Below are 18,805 nucleotides of genomic sequence, written 5' to 3' on the forward strand. Positions count from 1 at the left end.
GTGAGATATCAACACCAGTCCTGGGGAAGGTGGGATTTGGGCAGTCTCTCACCCCCACCCTCTGCCCCCCTGTCCAATCTCTCCCCACCCACTGTCCCCGTCCATTCTCTCTCAACCCCGACCCTCTGCCCTGCATTCTCTTCCTCCCCACTTCTGCCCACCAGTCTTTCTCTTTCCCTAACCATCGGTACCCACAATCTTCTCCATCCCATCACCCTCTGTTCCCCCCAGTGTTCTCATCCTCCCACCCTCTGTCCCCCTGTCAATTATCTCTCTCACCCCCTGACACTCTGCCCATCCGTCCATTCTCTCTCCTTCTCTTCCACCCACTCCCTCTCCTTGCAGATGCCTCAAACCCTCTTCGATCGCTGTATCAAACCCTTCTAGGAAGATAGAAAGAGAATGGATGTTGATGACTATACCTGGTAGACACGGCTTCACGAGAAATGACTGATCTTTAAAATTGAGAATAGCTAAAATGATATATTCAGAAATATCATGAAAGCATGTTCAACTTTATAGAAAAGCTGCAGACATCTTTCTGAAACTTGCATTCAAATATGTCCAGTTAGTCCACAGTTGAGGACAGGGTATAATTTGTGGACGGCCTATTCCTAGTCTTGTGAAATTGATTCTGACTATGCAGAAATAGAACCATAGAGTTGTACAAACCCGTCGGTCCATGCTGACCAGGTATCCGAAATTAATCTTGGCCCATGTACCCATCCAAATGTCTTTTAAATTTTGTAATTGTACCAGCCTCCACCACTTCTTCTGGCAGCTAATTCAATACATGCACCACCCTTTGCGTGAAAAATGTGCCCCTCAGGTCCTTTTTATATCTTTCCCCTCTCACCCAAAATGAATGCCCTCTAGTTCTGGACTCTCCCACCCCAGCGAAAAGACCTTGTTTATTTAACCTATCAATGCCCCTCATGATTTTATAAATCTCTATAAGGTTTTATAAACCCTCAGCATCCAACGCTGTATGAAAATCAGCCCAGTCTATTCAGCCTCTCCCTGCAGCTGAACCTCTCCAACCTTTGCAACATATTTGTAAATCGTTTTTGAACCCTTCTAAGTTTCACAACATCATTGCTACTCATGATTAATAGGCTGTGAACAATCTATCTTGTTCAGGGCATAAGAGGGGGCATTTGTTGAGGGGAATTAACTTTCAAACTGTTTTTTTCTGACCCTGAGGTCCCTTTAAATCTTTTCCCTCTCAATCCTCAGGGAAGGGGAGTCCCTCTAGTTTGGGACTCCCCTACCCTGAGGAAAAGACATTCAAAAGTTGAGGAGTCACACAAAATGCAAACGCAATAAAATGTCGAGCTACAGATTTAAAAAAAATGTGGCTTCAGCTTTTTTTTAAACTCCTGTTGACATTTGACATTTGGGTACAAAATCTTGTCAGCAACACCAGCATCGCCACAGACCACACTGCGCATACTCCTCGGTGTCAGTAAGTACTGCGCATGTTCAGCGGCGTTAACAAGAACTGCGCATGCCCCACGCTGTCCGCAATTACGGACGCGACTTTCTTTGATGGACCAATGGGGAGCTCGGGATGACCGGAAGGAGCCTGGTTCCTTTGTCAATCAGAGCCTTGCTATTGTCTGAATACGGAAGTTTGACCATGAGCTTCTGAAGCTGCTATTGCTGTTGTTCCTCTCTGAATGAAGATTGAGCTTCACCCCAGACTGCAACTTCCTTCCTCTGTCCAACATCTGTGAGTACGGCACTTTCTTTTCTCACCCCCTTTTCCATTTGTTTTCATTCTGGGGTTCAATTTTTGTTTTGCAGCAATTGAAAGGAAAAGGAGTGAATCCCGGCGAGGGGAGAGAGTCTGGAAAAGTTGGTCCAAGATTGTGTCTTAGTTAGCAAACATACGGCAAATGTAGTAGCACAATGTGAAGTTATCGCATTTGCTGTTTTAAAAAAAAGCAGAAAGGAGACGCATTCCTTAAATAGTGATATATTGGGATGTGAAGAAAGTGAGGACTGCATATGCTGGAGATCAGAGTCGAAAAGTGTAGGGCTGGTAAAGCATAGCAGGTTCAGGCAGCATCTGAGAAGCAGGAGATTCGACATTTCAGGCACGAGCCCTTCATCAGGAATGATGTGTTGATGTACAAACAGGCCTCAGCGTCCTTCTATATCAGCAAGCAATGAGCAAGGCAAATGATACATTAGCAAGAGGAATTGAGTTCCTAGGTGGTGATGTCTTCCTGCAGTTGGGGGTGGGGTTCATTGAATATATTCAAGGCTGAGTTCATTTGAATGTTCGACAACACGGAAGTGGATGGTTATGGGGGGAGGCAAGAAAATGGGTTTAAGACCAGTATAGAACAGTTAGACAGTCAGACAGTGCAGAAACAGACTGTTCTGTCCAACTAGTCCATGCTGACTATGTTCTCAAACTAAACTAGTTGCACCTACCAGTGTTTGGCCCATATCCCTCTGAACCATTCCTATTCATGTGCTGATCCAAATGCTTTTTAACCCTTTTAACTGGACTACATCCACCACTTGAACTGAATTGAATTTATTTATTGTCACATGTACTGAGGCACAGTGAAAAGCGTTGTCTTGCGATCACATAGTTAAGTCGCATAGTAAATAATAGGTAAACAGCGGCAAAAACAAAAATAAAGGTTCAGGCAAATCCTGAGAGTTTGAGAGTCCATTCAGTATTCTAACAATAGTAGGGTAGAAACTGTTACAAAACTGGCTGGTGTGTTTGTTCAGGCTTCTGTACCTTCTCCTTGATGGTAGAGGTCGTAGACAAACATTGCCAGAGTGGGATGGATCTTTAAGAATGCTGGCAGCTTCCCTTGACAGCAGGCCTGGTAGATGGATTTTATAGATGGGAGGTAGGCCTTTGTGATTGTCCGGGCTGAGTTCACCACTCTCTGTAACCGTCTCCAATCTTGAATGGTACAGTTGCCATACCAGGTAGTGATACATCCAAGACAGCTTGTTGTGGATGACCACTCCCAGGAGCTTGACACCCTCCTCTCATTCCACCTCTGTGCTGTTAATGTGTATGGGGGCATGAGTAACATCCCGCCAAAAGTCAATAACGAGTTTCTGGGTTTTGCTAGCATTGAGATCTGGTTTGTTTTCAGTGCATCATTTTTCCAGGTCTTCCATCTCCCGTCTGCAGTCTGTTTTGTTGCCATCTGAGATTTGACTGACTATAGTGGTGCCAGTGAACTTGTAAATGGCATTAGTCTTGTATTTGGTGACGCAGTCATGGGTATACAGTGAGTACAGTTGGGGGCTGAGTATGCACCCCTGGAGGGCTCCAGTGTTGAGTGTTAGTGAGGATCAAATGTTGTCCCCAGTCTTCACTGATTGTGGCCTGTGGGTCAGGAAACTGAGGATCCAGTTACAGAGAGTGGGGCTTAGTCCGAGATCACTAAGTTTAGTAATCAGTCTCGAGGGGATAACAGTGTTGAAGGCTGAACTGCAGTCAAGTAGGATTCTTACGTACCTGTTCTTGGTGTCAAGATGTTCTAGGGAGGAGGGAAGGGCAAATGATATGGCATCTGACGTGGATCCCAATTTGCCAATAGGCAAATTGGAGTGGGGCAAGAGTAGTGGGAAGGCTGGAGTTGATTAATGCCATGACCAGCTTTTCAAAGCAATTCATGACCACCAAAGTTAGGGCAACTGGGTGGTAGTCATCGACACGTGCTGCATGAGTCTTCTGAGGCACAGGGATGATGTTGGCCCTCGTGAAACAGGCAGGGAGAATGGCCTGCTGCAGGAAGAGGTTGAAGATGTGCGAGAAGACCTCTGTCAGTTGACCTGCCCATGCTCTGAGTGCACGGCCTGGTCCTACGTCTGATCCCATCGCTTTCCTTGGATTCACATGAAGGAAAACTGATCTGACCTCTGGGCTTTCTCTGGACATTCATTCCACACACAAACTACTCTCTTAAAAAAGGGTGCTTCTGATGTCTTTTTAAAATCTTTCTCCTCTCGCCTTAAAAATGTGCTCCCTAATCTTGATGCTCACATCTGAGCGAAAGGACATCGCTATCCTTCGTGATTTTCTAATCCTCTGTGAGGTCACCTCTGTGCTCCAGTGAAAAAAAATCCCAGTGTATCCACCTAGATGTAGGTAGATTAATATCCAGTCATGATCTGTGGAATGCTGGTGCAGGCTTGAAAGACCAAATGGCCTACTCCTGCTCCCAAGTTTCTCTCACTGTGTCCAGAACAGCAAGAGACCATAAGACACAGGAGCGGGAATTTGGCCAATCAGCCCACTGGATCTGCTCCACCATTCAATCATGGCTGATAAGTTTCTCAACCCCATTCTCCAGCTTTCTCCCCTTGAGACTCAAGAACCTATCATCTGTTTCAGTCTTAAATATACTCAGTGACTTGGCTACCGCAGCTTTCTGTGGCAGTAAATTTCATAGATTCGCCACTGTCTGGCTGAAGAAGTTTCTCCTTATCTCTGTTCGAAAAGATCTTCCGTTTACTCGAAAGCTGTGCCCTCGAGTCCCCATCTCTCCTACCACTGGAAACATCTCCCCCAACATGCACTCTGTCCAAGCCATTCAGCATTCTTATGTTTCAATTAAATCCCCCCTGAGTGTAGGCCTGTTAATCAGCATGAACCAGACTTTTCAGGATGAGGCAGAGCAGGGAATACGTTCAGTAAAATGAGAATGAAAGGAGAGTGTGTGGGATGGAGATTTTCAGCTTTTAGGGAATAAGGGAGGAAAGAGAGTTTGCTATAAATTATAATCGATCGGATGGAATAATGGACCGAGGATTGGCAGATGGAGTTTAATTTAGACGAACGTGAGGTGTTGCATTTTCGGAAAGCAATCCAGGACTTAACCAGTTAATGGGGAATGTTGCTAGTGAGGGTGAGAATAAGTGGACAGGGCAGATGAATCAGTGGCTGAGGAACTGGTGCATGGGAGAAAGGATCCAAAAATGTGAATATTGGAATCTCTTCTGGGGTAGAAAAGACCTGGACAAGAAGGATGGATCGCACCCGAATTGGAAGGGGACTAATATATTGCTGGGAGATTTGCGAGAGCAAATCTCCCAGCAATCCAGGAGGATTTAAACTAGTAAGGTAGGGGTGGGTGGGGGGCAGGGATTGCTGGGACCCAGAGAAATAGTGAGGAAAGAGATCAGTCTGTGACTGGTCCAGTTGGGAAAGGGACTGAGTTAAACAATCAGAGCAGGAAGTAACAAAGCAGAGAACAAGGTAGGACTGGTAAATTAAACTGCATTTATTTCAATTGCAAGAGGCCGAACAGGGAAGGCAGATGATGGTTAGGAACTTGGGACTGAGATATCATGGCAGTTACAGAAACATGGCTCAAGGATGGACAGCACTGGCAGCTTAATGTTCAAGAACACACATGGTATTGGAAGGATAGAAAGAGGGGCAGGAGAGGAGGGAGAGTGGCTTTTTTGATAAGGGATATATTACTGTGCTTAGGGAGGATATTCCTGGGAATACATGCAGGAAGCTTATTTGGATGGAACTGAGAAATAAGAAAAGGGATGATCACCTTATTGGGATTTTATTACAGACTCCCTCATAGTCAGAGGGAAATTGAGAAAAAACTTAAGGAGATTTCAGTTATCTTTAATAATAATAGGGTGGTTATGGTCAGGGATTTTAACTTTCCAAACATAGACTGGGACTGCCATAGTGTTTAAAGGCAGTACAAAGGCAGTTGGAGTATACTTAAGAGTAAACTCAGGAGGGCAAAAAGGGAACATGAGATAGCTTCGACAAGTAGAGTTAAGGAGGAATTTAAATGTGTACAAGAAAATTTTCTGATTCAGTAAGTGGATGTTCTGACTAGTGAAGGTGCAAACCGTGACCTACTCTTGGGAAATAAGGCAGGGCAGGTGACTGAGCTGTCAGTGGAGGAGCACTTTTGGGCCAGTGACCATAATTCTATGAGCTATAAAAGAGTGAAGATAAAGTATAGACCAGATCTAAATTGTAGGATGGCTAACTTGGTATTAGGCAAGATGTTTCAAAAGCTAACTGGGAGCAGATGTTCGCAGGTAAAGGGATGGCTAGAAAATGGGAAGCCTTCAAAAATAAGAAACTGAGAGTCCAGAGACAGTATATTCCTGTTAGGGTGAAAGGGGAAAATCTAGGTAAAAACAAGGACTGCAGATGCTGGAAACCAGATTCTAGATTAGATGAAGGGCTTTTGCCCAAAACATCGATTTTCCTGCTCCTCGGATGCTGCCTGAACTGCTGTGTTTTTCCAGCACCACTCTCATCTAGAACCCAGGGTGAAAGGGGAGGTTGGTAGGTGTACTGAATGCTGAATGACTAGAGGAATTGAGCTTTTGGTTCAGAAAAAGAAGGAAGCATATGACAAGTATAGACAGGAGAGATCGAGTGAATCCTGACAGTACAAAGGCAGTTGGAGTATACTTAAGAATAAACTCAGGAGGGCAAAAAGGGAACATGAGATAGCTTCGACAAGTAGAGTTAAGGAGAATCCAAAGGATTTTTATAAATATATTAAGGAGAAAAGGGTAACTAGGGAGAGAACAGGGCCCCTCAAAGATCAGCAAGACGGCCTATGTGTGGAGCTGCAGGAGTTGGGGGAGATAATAAACAAGTATTTTACATCAGTGTTAACTGTAGGGAAGGACATGGAAGAAATAGAATGTGTGGAAACAGATGATGATATCTTGAAAAATGTAAAAATGTCCATACTACAAAGGAGGTGGTGCTGGATGTCTTGAAATGCATGCAAGTGGATAAATCCCCAGAACCTGAACAGTTGTACCCTAGAACTCTATGGGAAGCGAGAGAAGTGATTGCTGGGTCCCTTGCTGAGGTATTTGTACCATCGATAGTCACAAGTGAGGTGATGAAAGACTGGAGGTTGTCTAACGTGGTACCAATATTTAAGAAAGATTGCAAGGAAAAGCCAGGGAACTATCAACCAGTGAGCCTGACATTGCCGGAGGGCAAGTGGTTGGAGGTAATCCTGAGGGACAGGATTTACATGTCTTTGGAAAGGCAAGGATTGATTAGGGATAGTCAGCATGGCTTTGTGCGTGAGAAATCATGCCTCACGAACTTGATCGAATTTTTTGAAGAAGCAACAAGGGATTGACGAGAGCAGAGCAGTCGACATAATCTCCATGGACTTCAGAAAGGCATTCAACAAGGTTCCTCATAAGAGACTGGTTAGCAAGGTTAGATCTCGAGAAATACAGGGAGAACTAGCCATTTGGATACAGAACTGGCTTGAAGGTAGTAGACGGAGAGTGGTGGTGAAGGGTTGATTTTCAGCCTGGAGGCCTGTGACCAGTGTTGTGCCACAAGGATTGGTGCTGGTCCCACTACTTTTCATCATTCATATGAATGATTTGGATGTGAGCATAAGAGGTATAGTTAGTAAGTTTGCAGATGACACCAAAATTGGAGATGTAGTGGACAGCAAATAAGGTTACCTCAGATGACAATGGGATCTTGATCCGATGGGCCAATGGGCTAAGGAATGGCAGATGGAGTTTAATTTAGATAAATGTGAGGTACTACATTTGGAAAAGCAAATCAGGAAAGGTCCGAGGGAGTGTTGCTGATCAAAGAAACCTTGGAGTGCAGATTCATAGCTTCTTGACAGTAGAGTCGCAGGTAGATAGAACAGTGAGGAAGGCATTTGGTATGCCTTCCTTTATCGGTCAGAACATTGGGTAGGAAAGTTGAGAGGTCACGTTGCAGCTGTATAGGACACTGGTTAGGCCTTTTCGGAATATTGTGTGCAATTCTGGTCTCCTTCCTAACAGGAGGATGCTGTGAAACTTGAAAGGGTTCAGAAAAGATTTACAAGAATGTTGCCAGGTTTGGAGGATTTTAGCTATCTGGAGAGGCAGAATAGACTCGGGCTGTTTTCCTGGAGCGTCAGAAGCTTTTGTGGGTGGGGGTGGGGGTGACCTTCGACACGTTTATTCTATCCATAATCCTCATGATTTTATAAACAGACAAGGTCTTTTCCCTGGGTTGTGGAGTCCAGAACTAGAGGGCATAGGTTTAGAGTGAGAGGGGAAAGATTTTAAAAGGGACCTCAGGGACAAGTGTTTCATGCAGAGGGTGGTGCATGTATGGAACGAGTGTCAGAGGAAGTGATGGAGGATGGTACAATTACGGCATTTAAAAGGCATCTGGATGGGTATATGAATAGGAAAGGTTTAGAGCGATAGTGGCCAAGTCCTGGCAAATGGGACGAGATTCGGTTGGGATAACTGGTCGGCATGAATGAGTTGGACTAAAAGGTCTGTTTCTGTGCTGAACACCTCTACGGCTTTAATTCAGGACTCTGAAATTGTTCATGAAAACCACTTCAGTAATCTGCCCAGTTTTAAGACGACAATATACAGGAGCAGAATGAGGCCATTTGGCCCATTGAGTCTGCTCCACCAGTCGATCATGGCCGATATGTTTCTCAACCCCATTCTGTTGCCTTCTCCTCGTAACCCTTGATCCCCTTACTTATCAAAGACCTATCTATCCCTGTCTTAAATGCCCTCAATGACTTGGCCTCCACAGCGCTCTGCAGCAATGAGATCCACAGATTCACCATCCTCTGGCTGCAGAATTTCCTCCTCAGCTCAGTTCTGAAGGCATTCCTTCACCCTGAGCCTGTATCCTCTGGTCCTCGTTTCTCCTACTGGTGGAAACATCTTCCCCACATCCACTGTATCCAGTCAGAGTCACGCAGCACGGAAACAGATCCTTCGGTCCAACCAGTCCATGTTGACTATAATCCCAAACTAAACTAGTCCCACCTACATGTGCTTGGCCCAATATCCCTCTGAACATTTCTTATTCATGTACTTATCCAAATGTCATTTAAATGTTGGGACTATAAGCGCATCCATCACTTTCTCTGGAAATTCATTCCACACGTGAAGCACTCTGTGTAAAAATGTTGCCCCTTATTTTGTTTTTAAATCCTTCTGTTCTCACCTTAAAAATATGTCCGCTCGTCTTGAAATCCCTCATTCCAGGGAAATGACTCCTGGCATTCATCTTCTCTGTATCCAGCAAGATTTTATAAATCTCAAAGAAGACCTGAAATGTTAGCTTGCTCTCTATGTGGACACTGCCTGACCAGCTGTGATCTACAGCATTTGTTGTTTTCAGGAATGATTCCAGCATCTGTCGCAATGCGCTCCTAAATGTTAGCTACCTCTTTCCAGATCCTTCGAGACTCAACCTTACTCAACAATCCACTGTGCAGTACAGTCAATAAAGTTCCACATTGCATCTCTTTCAGCACGTGGCTCAGTGGTTACACTGCTGCCTCACAGCACCAGGGACAAGGATTTGACTCCAGCTTCAGGTGACTGTCTGTCTGTGTGGAGTTTGAATATTGTCTCGCCCCTCCCCCCCCCCCCCCCCCCGTAGCTGTGTGGGTTTCATCGAGATGCTCCGGTTTCCTCCCACAGTCCAAAGATGTACAGGTTAGGATGAATTGGCTATGCTAAATTGCCTCATAGAGTTCAGGGATGTGTGGATTAGGTATATTAGTCAGAGGTAAATGGAGAGTTGTTGGGCCAAATTGCCTCATTCCGCACTGTAGGGATTCGATGTGGCAACCCACCAGCTGTTTGCATTTCCTGTAGGGGAAGTGGGGACGGGCCGAAAGTTCAGTGTGTGTGAAGTGAAAATTAAACGTAGTGCTTTGCTTGAGCTCAAGCTGAGTGACTTGGTGGCAGGACTGGAAAAGGAAGGTACGGTGTCTGTGGTTAGTGATGCTGCCTCACGGCACCAGAGAGCCAGATACAATTCCAGCCTCGGGGCCGTTGTCTGTGTGGATATTGCACATTCTCCGTCTGGTGTTTGCTGCGGATTTCTTCCAGTGCACCTGTTTCTTCCCACTATCCAAAGATGTGCAGGTTTGGGTGAATTAGCCATGTTAAATTGTCCATAATGTCCAGGATGTGTAGGTTAGATGCATTAATCAGGTGTAAATGTAGAGCAATCAGAGTAGGGTAATGGTGCTTTCAATTTCATGGAATTACAAAAGAAAAGAATGTTCCGTATAAAGGAGAATTGCTTGTTCTGAATTTCTACCCTGACTGACAGTGATAACTTTCATAATCTGTTTTTTCCAGTGCATTTGAAGATTTGAAGACTGAAGTTTCAAATTCAGTAGTTGAAGGGCTTATGCCCGAAACAGCAACTCTCCTGCTCCCTGGATGCTGCCTGACCTACTGTGTATTTCCAGCACCACACATTTTGACTGACTCTCCAGCATCTGCAGTCGTCATTTTCATGTCAATGACAGACAGTCGATCAATCCATTGGGACTGTAACGATTTTTGACTATGATTCTGCGAGAAGGAGCAAAATTCTTTGGTTTCTGTTTCAGTACGCTTTCAGCATCAGTGGAGCTGGATGAGAGACGCTACTGTGGCAGCGCATTGAATGTGCAGCCTGTCACAATTATACAGCCTGGAAAGAGGAATTCACGGCAGGGAGGGTTTGTACATGCGTTTGTGTGCAGCTGAAGCTTTGGCCATGGAGAAACCAGAGGAATCTCGCCCCATGGAGAAACCGTGGAAGTGTGGTGACTGCGGGAAAGGCTTCAGTGTCCCATCTGCCCTGGAAATTCATCAGCGCAGTCACACCAGGGAGAGGCCGTTCTCCTGCCCAGAGTGTGGGAAGGGATTTATCCGCTCTTGCCACCTGCTGGACCACCGCCGAGTCCACACTGGGGAGAGACCATTCACCTGCCCCGAGTGCGGGAACAGCTTCACCCACTCCTCCCACTTGCTGGCGCATCAGCGTGTCCACACCGGGGAGAGGCCCTTCCCCTGCTCTGATTGTGGGAAGGCCTTCAGCAAATCCTCTGACCTGCTGAAGCACCAGCGGGTCCACACAGGGGAGAGGCCATTCAGTTGCCCCGAGTGCGGGATGGCCTTTAGCGATTCCTCTGCCCTGCTGAGGCACCAGTGGGTCCACACAGGCAAGAAGCCGTTCCCCTGCCCTGAATGTGGGAAGGGCTTCAGCAGTTCCTCCTCCCTGCTGACACACCAGCGGGTCCACACTGGGGAGAGGCCATTTGCCTGCCCTGAGTGTGGGAAGAATTTTCCCCAACCCTCCCAACTGCTGACCCACCGGCGGGTCCATACCGGGGAGAAGCCATTCTCCTGCTCAGTGTGCGGGAAGGGCTTTGCGGTCTCCTCTAACTTCGTGGCCCACCAGCAGTTCCACACGGGGGAAAGGCCCTTCAGCTGTCGCGAGTGCGGGAAGGCTTTCAGCAATTCCTCCCACCTGCTGAGGCATCAGCGGGTCCACACAGGGGAGAAGCCGTTCTCCTGCCCAGAGTGCGAGAAACGCTTTAACCGCTCCTCCCACCTTCTGACCCACCAGCGGGTCCACATGGGAGAGTGGCCGTTCTACTGTCCTGAGTGCAGGAAGGGCTTCAGCAATTCTTCTGCTCTGATGACCCACCAGCGGGTCCATAGAGGAGAGAGGCCATTCAGCTGCCCTGAGTGTGGCAAGAGGTTCACATTTTCCAGGAACTTGCGAAGACACCAGCAGGGGCACCAGTGCTCCCAACAATCGGATACTGCAAGTGACGCTACTGTGGATTAAACCTTGTGCCCCACTCTGACAATGGGTGCAGTGGGAAAGTTGGTGGGCTTTTAAAAAAATGTCTGGACTGCACACTGCCTCACACCCCCAAGTGCAACTCTAAAGTGGCTCGGGGCGACATGGTGGCTCAGTGGTTAGCACAGCTGCCTCATAGAGCCATGGATTCGGGTTTGAATCTAGTGTTTGATTCTCCCGTGTCTGCATGGGTTTCCTCCGGGTGTTCCGCTTTTGCTCCCACAATACAAAGATGTACAAGTTAGGGTGAGTTAGCCGAGCTAAATTGTCCATAGTGTTCAGGGATGTGTAAGTGTGGTGCAGTAGTCAGGGGTAAATGTAGACTGGTCAAAAGTGTGGTGCTGGAAAAGCATAGCAGGTCAGGCAGCATCTGAGGCGCAGGAGGATCGACGTTTTGGGCATAAGTCCTTCATCAGGATTCTCCTGGTCTTCGGATGCTGCCTGATCTGCTGTGCTTTTCCAGCACCACATTCTTGACTCTGATCTCCAGCATCTGCAGTCCTCACTTTCTCCAAGTAAATGTAAAGTAACAGGGTTAAGAGAATAGGTCTGGGTGGGTAACTATACGGAGGGTTGATGTTGCCTTTTTGGTCCCAAAGGTCTGTTTACATTCTGTAGGGATTCTGTGATTCCATAAACTTTGCTTCCAGTGGGCGATATTACTCGGAGTCTGGGACTGCACGTTGCTAAGAATCCGCAGAAACCTTAGACCACAAGAGCACTGGAGCAGACATGAGGCCATTCAGCCCATTGAGTCTGCTCCACCATTTGTTAGAAACAAAAAATAATTGCGGTTGCTGGAATCCAAAGTTGGCAAGCAGGAGGCTGGGAGAACGCAGCAAGCCAGGTAGCATTAGGAGGTGAAGTTAGCATTTCGGGTATTAACCCTCGTTCAGGACTGAAGAAGGGTTCTTCCGAAAACATTGACTTCTGTATCAGAAACAATTTACCAGGATGTTGCCGGGGGTTGGAGGGTTTGAGCTGCAGGGAGAGGCTATTTGGCTGGGTGAGAGATTTAAAAGGGACGTAAGGGGCAATGTTTTCACGCAGAGGGTAGTGCATGTATGGAATGAGTTTCCAGAGAAAGTGGAGGCTGGTACAATTATACCACTGAGAGGGCATCTGGTTTCGGACATGAACAGGAACGGTTCAGAAAGATAATGGGCCAAATACTGACAAATGGAATCAAATTAATTTAGGATGTCTTGTCAGCGTTGATGAGTTGGACTGAAGGGTCTGTTTCCGTGCTGTACATCTATGTCTACCGGTCCTGATGTAAGTTTTAAAATTGAGTCCAAGTAACTTTGAATAGTTCAGTCTTGTTGAACTCACCTCTTGAAAGGTTTCAAGTGAATCCCTCCAAGTGATACTGTTTTAAAATGCCGAATTGGACAAAATATCCCATTAAGTTCGACACAAACCCACAGCTGAAGATATCAGAAATCACACAACACCAGCTTAGAGACCAACAGGTTTATTTGAAATTACAAGCTTTAGAAGCATTGCTCCTTCTTCAATGCTGCTGCTTCATCACTTCACCGACAAAGGAGCAGTGCTCTGAAATCTTGAGTTCAAATAAACCTGTTGGACTCTAACCTGGTGCCATTTGACTTCTGACCTTGTCCAGCCCAATCCAACACCAGCACTTCCACATCAGAGTTGACTAATGAGATTGGATTTTATTCAGTGTGATTAAGTGAGATGCTCATCTGAAAACTCAAAACTGTTGGAGAGACAAAGAGACACGAGTCAGTGCTACAGCACGGAGACAGGCCCATCGGCCCAAACTGGTCCATGCCGACCAAAATGTCCATCAACAGTAACCCCATTTCCCTGCACTTGGCCACTATCCTTCTCAGCCTTTCCTCTCCATGTGTTTGACCAAATGTCTTTTAAATGTTGTTAATGTACCGACCTCAACCACTTCCACTGGCAGCTCATTCCATACACAAGCCACACTCTAAAATTTTTGCCCCACATATTTTTTCAATCACTCCCCTCTGACCAGGTTTGTATTATCTGTTTGGAGATGTAGGAGTAAAACTTCACAATAAAAGATTAATACAGCCTTTATTCATGACTCATGATTAAACACACTTTCTCCATTTACAGCTGTAATTGAGAGGCTTCTCTGAATTAGTTGACATGTTTGTAACAAGTTGTGAAACATGAAAGGGTTCTGAAAAGATTTACAAAGATACTGCCAGGGTTGGAGGGTTTGAGCTGTTGCAAGAGGCTGAAATAGCCCCAGTCTATTTTCCCTGGAGGGTCAGAGGCTGGGGGGTGACCTTACAGACTGTTTCGCTGTAGAAGTGTTTCAGAAAAAAAAAATCTCAAACCTTTTTCCGATTGTTGCCTTTGCCAACATCTGGCCATGAGTGAAGTCCCTTAGCCCAGTCGAATCGGACCCTCTGCCTTTTACAACCTCTCTTGGGAAAAAAAATCAAGATGACATCTTCTTAAAGGAGTAACATCATCACAACAGAGAGCACACAAACAGAAACATTTCTATCACAAGGTTGTACAGTTAACAGGCCAAGATAATGACTTTTCAATTTAGCCAATCAATTTAAATCCGGTCCTTTGGCTACCAATATCTATTAAATTTAAATGTGATGGTTTTGACAACAGAGGACCGATCCTATTGTAAAAACTCAATATGGCATCAAGGGTATAAAAGAAGGGGACAGTTGGACAGAACCCCAGAGCTAACTCCCCATTGCTAGAGCTAAGAGTCCTCAGCACTAGAGAGAGACATCAGCTCTGACAGTCAGCTGTGAATGAGACAGCATCATTTACAAAAAAACCAGAAGAGCAGGAATTGCAGGAGGCATTCCTGACAAAAGATTCAATAGAAGGATGCTTAGAATATTCTGGAAGATGTAATCTGAGAGACTAAATTCTATTTCTTGTTGTTTTAGTGGGTCTTGTATTTATTGGAACAGCATATGACAAAAATCCTGTTTCATGCCAGAATCGTCAGTAGTTCGAAGGGATTTATTAGGTTTGTTAATAGTTTAGTTCAGTTGTTCACCATTCAAGTTGGATATGTAAATTGTTTTTTGTTGATTTTTAAAGTGTCAGGGATTTATTTTTGTTTAAGACTAGAGCAGATGACACTACTTTTCACACTAATTTTCCGATTATAGGGCAATGCACTCCTCTATTGGTGTTTCGGTTTGAGATCTCAGAGAGGGGAGGGGATTCAGCATTCGTTTTATAACAGTATTGACGTGCCGTCCTGCTGAATGCAAAGGAGTCATTATTAATCCTAGCCTCTCACTCTGATTGTGGGTGAATCGCTTTAATTTGAATACTGACTCAGAAACTGCACAGACAACCAACTGTTGAATCATAATTTACACTTTATTGTAAGTAGGAACCAAAATATAAAACCCCTCAAGTAAGCAAGTTCACCCTCACCACCCAAATCTTGGCTATCACCCAAATGTTGGCGGAATTTAACATTGTTTCTACCAACAGTGCCCATCTCCGGAAGTTTACAGGGGTCTGATGCAGGGTTGTTCTTCCAAGCACTGCAGCTGAAACGTTCTGGAGTTGAATTCTGGTGGAGTTCCGTCACTTTCAGATTTGTGGTGTAACGTTTCTTTAGATTCTAACACCATCTCCCCACACTTCTGGAGACTTCAGGTCTGTAGCTTACCTTCTTATCCTTGAGGGTTTTCCACCTGTTTGAAACAGCCTGTCCTGCAATTAACCTCTTTACGCCAAGGTAAAAACAATGACTGCAGATGCTGGAAACCAGAGTCGAGATTAGAGTGGTGCTGGTAAAGCACAGCAGTTCAGACAGCATTCAAGGAGCAGGAAAAATTGACGTTTCCGGCAAAAGCCCTTCATCAGGAATACAGGATTCCTGATGAAGGGCTTTTGCCCGAAATGTTGATTTTCCTGCTCCTTGTATGCCCTTTACACCAAGGCCTTCCTTCTACAAGCAGAATTAATTGTCCTTTTGTCACAGTTATTAAACACCATTATCTCATCTGTCCAAAGAAACAGCTCATTGTTTTGCCTCCTCCTTCCCAGCGATAGTTAATGTATGTTATTTGTTAACTCCCTTGTAGCAGTTTCTCATTGGCCCTTTCGTTTCTTGGTCCAGAAAGCGTTATTGCTGACTCATGAAGTTATCAAAGTTCTGGAGTTTACAGGACCACACCACATTCCTGTCTGCCTCTTCCAGGAATAACGACTGTTCCTGAGATATTCGCAATTCCTGACATTCCTTGGTATCCCCAAATACAATCCACATGTCAGGAAATCACTAGTGCTGCCCTGACACCAGACAGTCACTGTTGGAACAGAAGGATTATGGGAAGAAAATACAGAAATCCGAAGTGCAAAGAGACTTGGGAGTTCAAGTCCAGGATTTTCTCAAAGTAAACTTGCAGGTTGAGTCAGTAGTTAGGAAGGCAAATGCAATAATCGCATTTATTTTGACAGGACTTGAATACAAAAGCAGGGATGTACTTCTGAGACTCTATAAGGCTCTAGTCAGGCCACATTTGCAGCATTGAGAGCAGTTTTGGGCCTCCTATTCGCAAGGATGTGCCCCAGGAGAATGTGCAGAGGAGGTTCACGAGAATGGTCCCAGGAATGAAACGTTTAACATATGAGGAACTTTTGAGGACTCTGGGACTATATGAAGTTTAGAAGGATGAGGGGGGTTACAATTGAAACCTACAGGATATTGAACGGCCTGGACAGAGTGGATGTTGGGAAGATGTTTCCATTGTTAGGACAAAGTAGGACCCGAGAGTACAGCCTTAAGAAGAAAAGGAAGACCCTTTAGTTGGGAGATAAGGAAAACCTTCTTCAGCCAGAGAGTGGTGTATCTATGGAATTCACAGCCACAGAAGGCTGTGGAGGCCAGGTCATTGAGCAGATTTAAGATGGAGACAGAAATGTTCTTGAGTATCAAGGGGATCAAGGGTTCCGGGACGAATGGGCTTGAGAAAGTTAACAGCCACGATTGAATGGTGGAGTCGACTCAATGGGATGAATGGCCTAATTTCAGCTCCTATTGTCTTATGATATGCTGATGTGTGGAGGGGTGATGAGTGGGCAAAGAGATGAAGGGGGAGTAGAATTAAGGGGAAGCTGGATACAGCCACAAGGGAGAAAGAAATACAAGAACTGTACAATAAATGACAGAACTCTTAGGAGCACTGGCATGCAGAGGGATCTGGAAGTGGAAACAGAGGTGGGTATGGTGGTCAAGAAGGCACATAGGACGCTTGCCTTTCCTGGGTGTGAGAGTTGGCAAGTTACATTACAGCTATTTATTTCAACCACTTTCGGAATATTGTATGCAGTTCTGGTCACCACGCTATCAGAAGGACGTGGATGCTCTGGGAGAGGGTGCTATAGTCAAGGGCTAATGTTGCGTAATAGGAGTAGGTGAATAAGTCTGTGTCAGTTACTCTTCAGAGGGTCAGTGTGCACATGTTGCGCCGAATGGTCTTTTCCACACTCGGGATTCTATGTTACTCAGAGGTTTTTTTATTCCCCAGGGTGAAAAGAACAACAACAAAAGGGCACAGGTTCAAGGCAAGAGGAGGGCAGTCTACGGGAGAAGTGGAGGGGAAGGTTTTTCACACAGAGGGGTGATGGGTGGTGGAAGGAGGCACCTTAGCAACGTTTAAGGTGTATCTTGATAGACACATGAACGCGAGATGAACAGAAGGATAGAAACCGCACATGAGCAATAAATAGCAGGTCCAAGTGAGGATTAAGAATTGGCACAGGCTTGACAGGGGTGCCTAAACCAAATAAGAATGGCTTGTGACTGTGTTGTACTGATACAGGTTTTCCCCACTATGCAAAAGTGGAGCGTTCCTATGAAACCTTTCATAAGGCAAAATAGCGTAAAGCGAAGAAGCAATGAACATTAATTCATTTATATCGTATATATTCAAGTAATAGTCAAATTTTTGACTACTTTTTAAGGTTAAATTTAGGGGGTCGACTGTTACTTGGATACTACTTGAGGGGCTGAAATTCATGCCTGTCAAGATTCATACCGTATCATAAGCAGAAGCTCAACTGATGAACAAAGCAAAAAAAATTATGGTAATTCTGAAAACTGAGTGGAACATACAGACAACGGACTGGAAGACAGGAACAGAGCCGAACAACCGACAGACTGCAGAGCTGGAGTGGAACATGACGGCCATCACACTGACTCACAAACATGGGTCTGTTGTCTATGAAGAACTAGGGTCGACTTTTACATGATCAGACTACTTTTCACAACACTTGCAAGAAAAAGAAATCAAACACGTCCAATTCGCCATGCATGGAGAACAGGAAATAAAGTAAAGAATTAAAAAAAAAAGAGATTTCCAGCATTCATACACAACTATACATGTGCACATGTCCATTTAAATACTGGGTAGGTTGATTCTTTGGAAGATGACAATCGCAAAGAAATGAAGCTCTTCAACAAAATGCTGGATTTGGTAGAAAGATTAATTAGTACCCTCACTCCCCTCCCTCCACAGCCAAATCATCACTGGGCAAGACAAAACCCCAGGATCTAAATAACATACCTACATACACACACACACACAATCCTACCCATTTTACGTGCAATTACCTCAAATCACATTTATAAAACATAACCATAGGGGTTTACACAGGCTCTCGTACACAATATTGTCTGTGACCTTCTACAGCGCTGTAAAGTGCTGTAAATCCCATGATGACAGTATTTCATAACCAATGTGTTAAATAACATTGTATATTTTATTAAAAAAAGATATCTATATATTATACACAATTTAACATCGGAACAGTTCAGTCAGATGGTACAGCCTGCCCTCCTACATGGATTATAGAAGGTGTATGGAGGATTAGATGGTGATTCTAATAGAAATTATGTTTGTTTTAGGAATGGGAGTGATTGTGGCTCCAGGCTAATGGCGATCCGCCTTATCCCCCGGGTTCCCCCTCAGCCCAGCCCGGTACCTGGTAGAGTGAAGCCGCGGGTAGCTCCAGGCTCACGGTCCAGCACAACACCGAGTGCAGCCTCTCCTCCAGCTTGTGTTCCGCCGGACTTTACCCCCCGCCGCCGCTCCTCCACCTCCCGCCGCCGAAGAAGCCGCGGGCGCCGGCTCTCTCTCCTCCACCGCCGACATTTTTAAT

At 45.3% G+C, this 18,805-nt stretch overlaps 1 protein-coding gene across 1 annotated transcript in view; it reads left to right on the plus strand.

The window, feature by feature from the left end:
- The window catches only part of LOC148142928 (uncharacterized), a 130,161-nt gene that overhangs the window by 52,149 nt on the left and 59,207 nt on the right, over positions 1–18,805 (plus strand). The window contains exon 2 of the mRNA XM_087975762.1: positions 10,783–11,544. Within this exon, the coding sequence (XP_087831888.1) occupies positions 10,783–11,544 (762 nt within the window). The remainder of the gene's footprint in view (positions 1–10,782; positions 11,545–18,805) is intronic.

Source organism: Chiloscyllium plagiosum, unplaced genomic scaffold (genome assembly GCF_037043375.1).
Source record: "Chiloscyllium plagiosum isolate Xiang-an unplaced genomic scaffold, Cpla_swu_hap1 HiC_scaffold_27, whole genome shotgun sequence".
In the NCBI taxonomy this organism is placed as follows: domain Eukaryota; kingdom Metazoa; phylum Chordata; class Chondrichthyes; order Orectolobiformes; family Hemiscylliidae; genus Chiloscyllium; species Chiloscyllium plagiosum.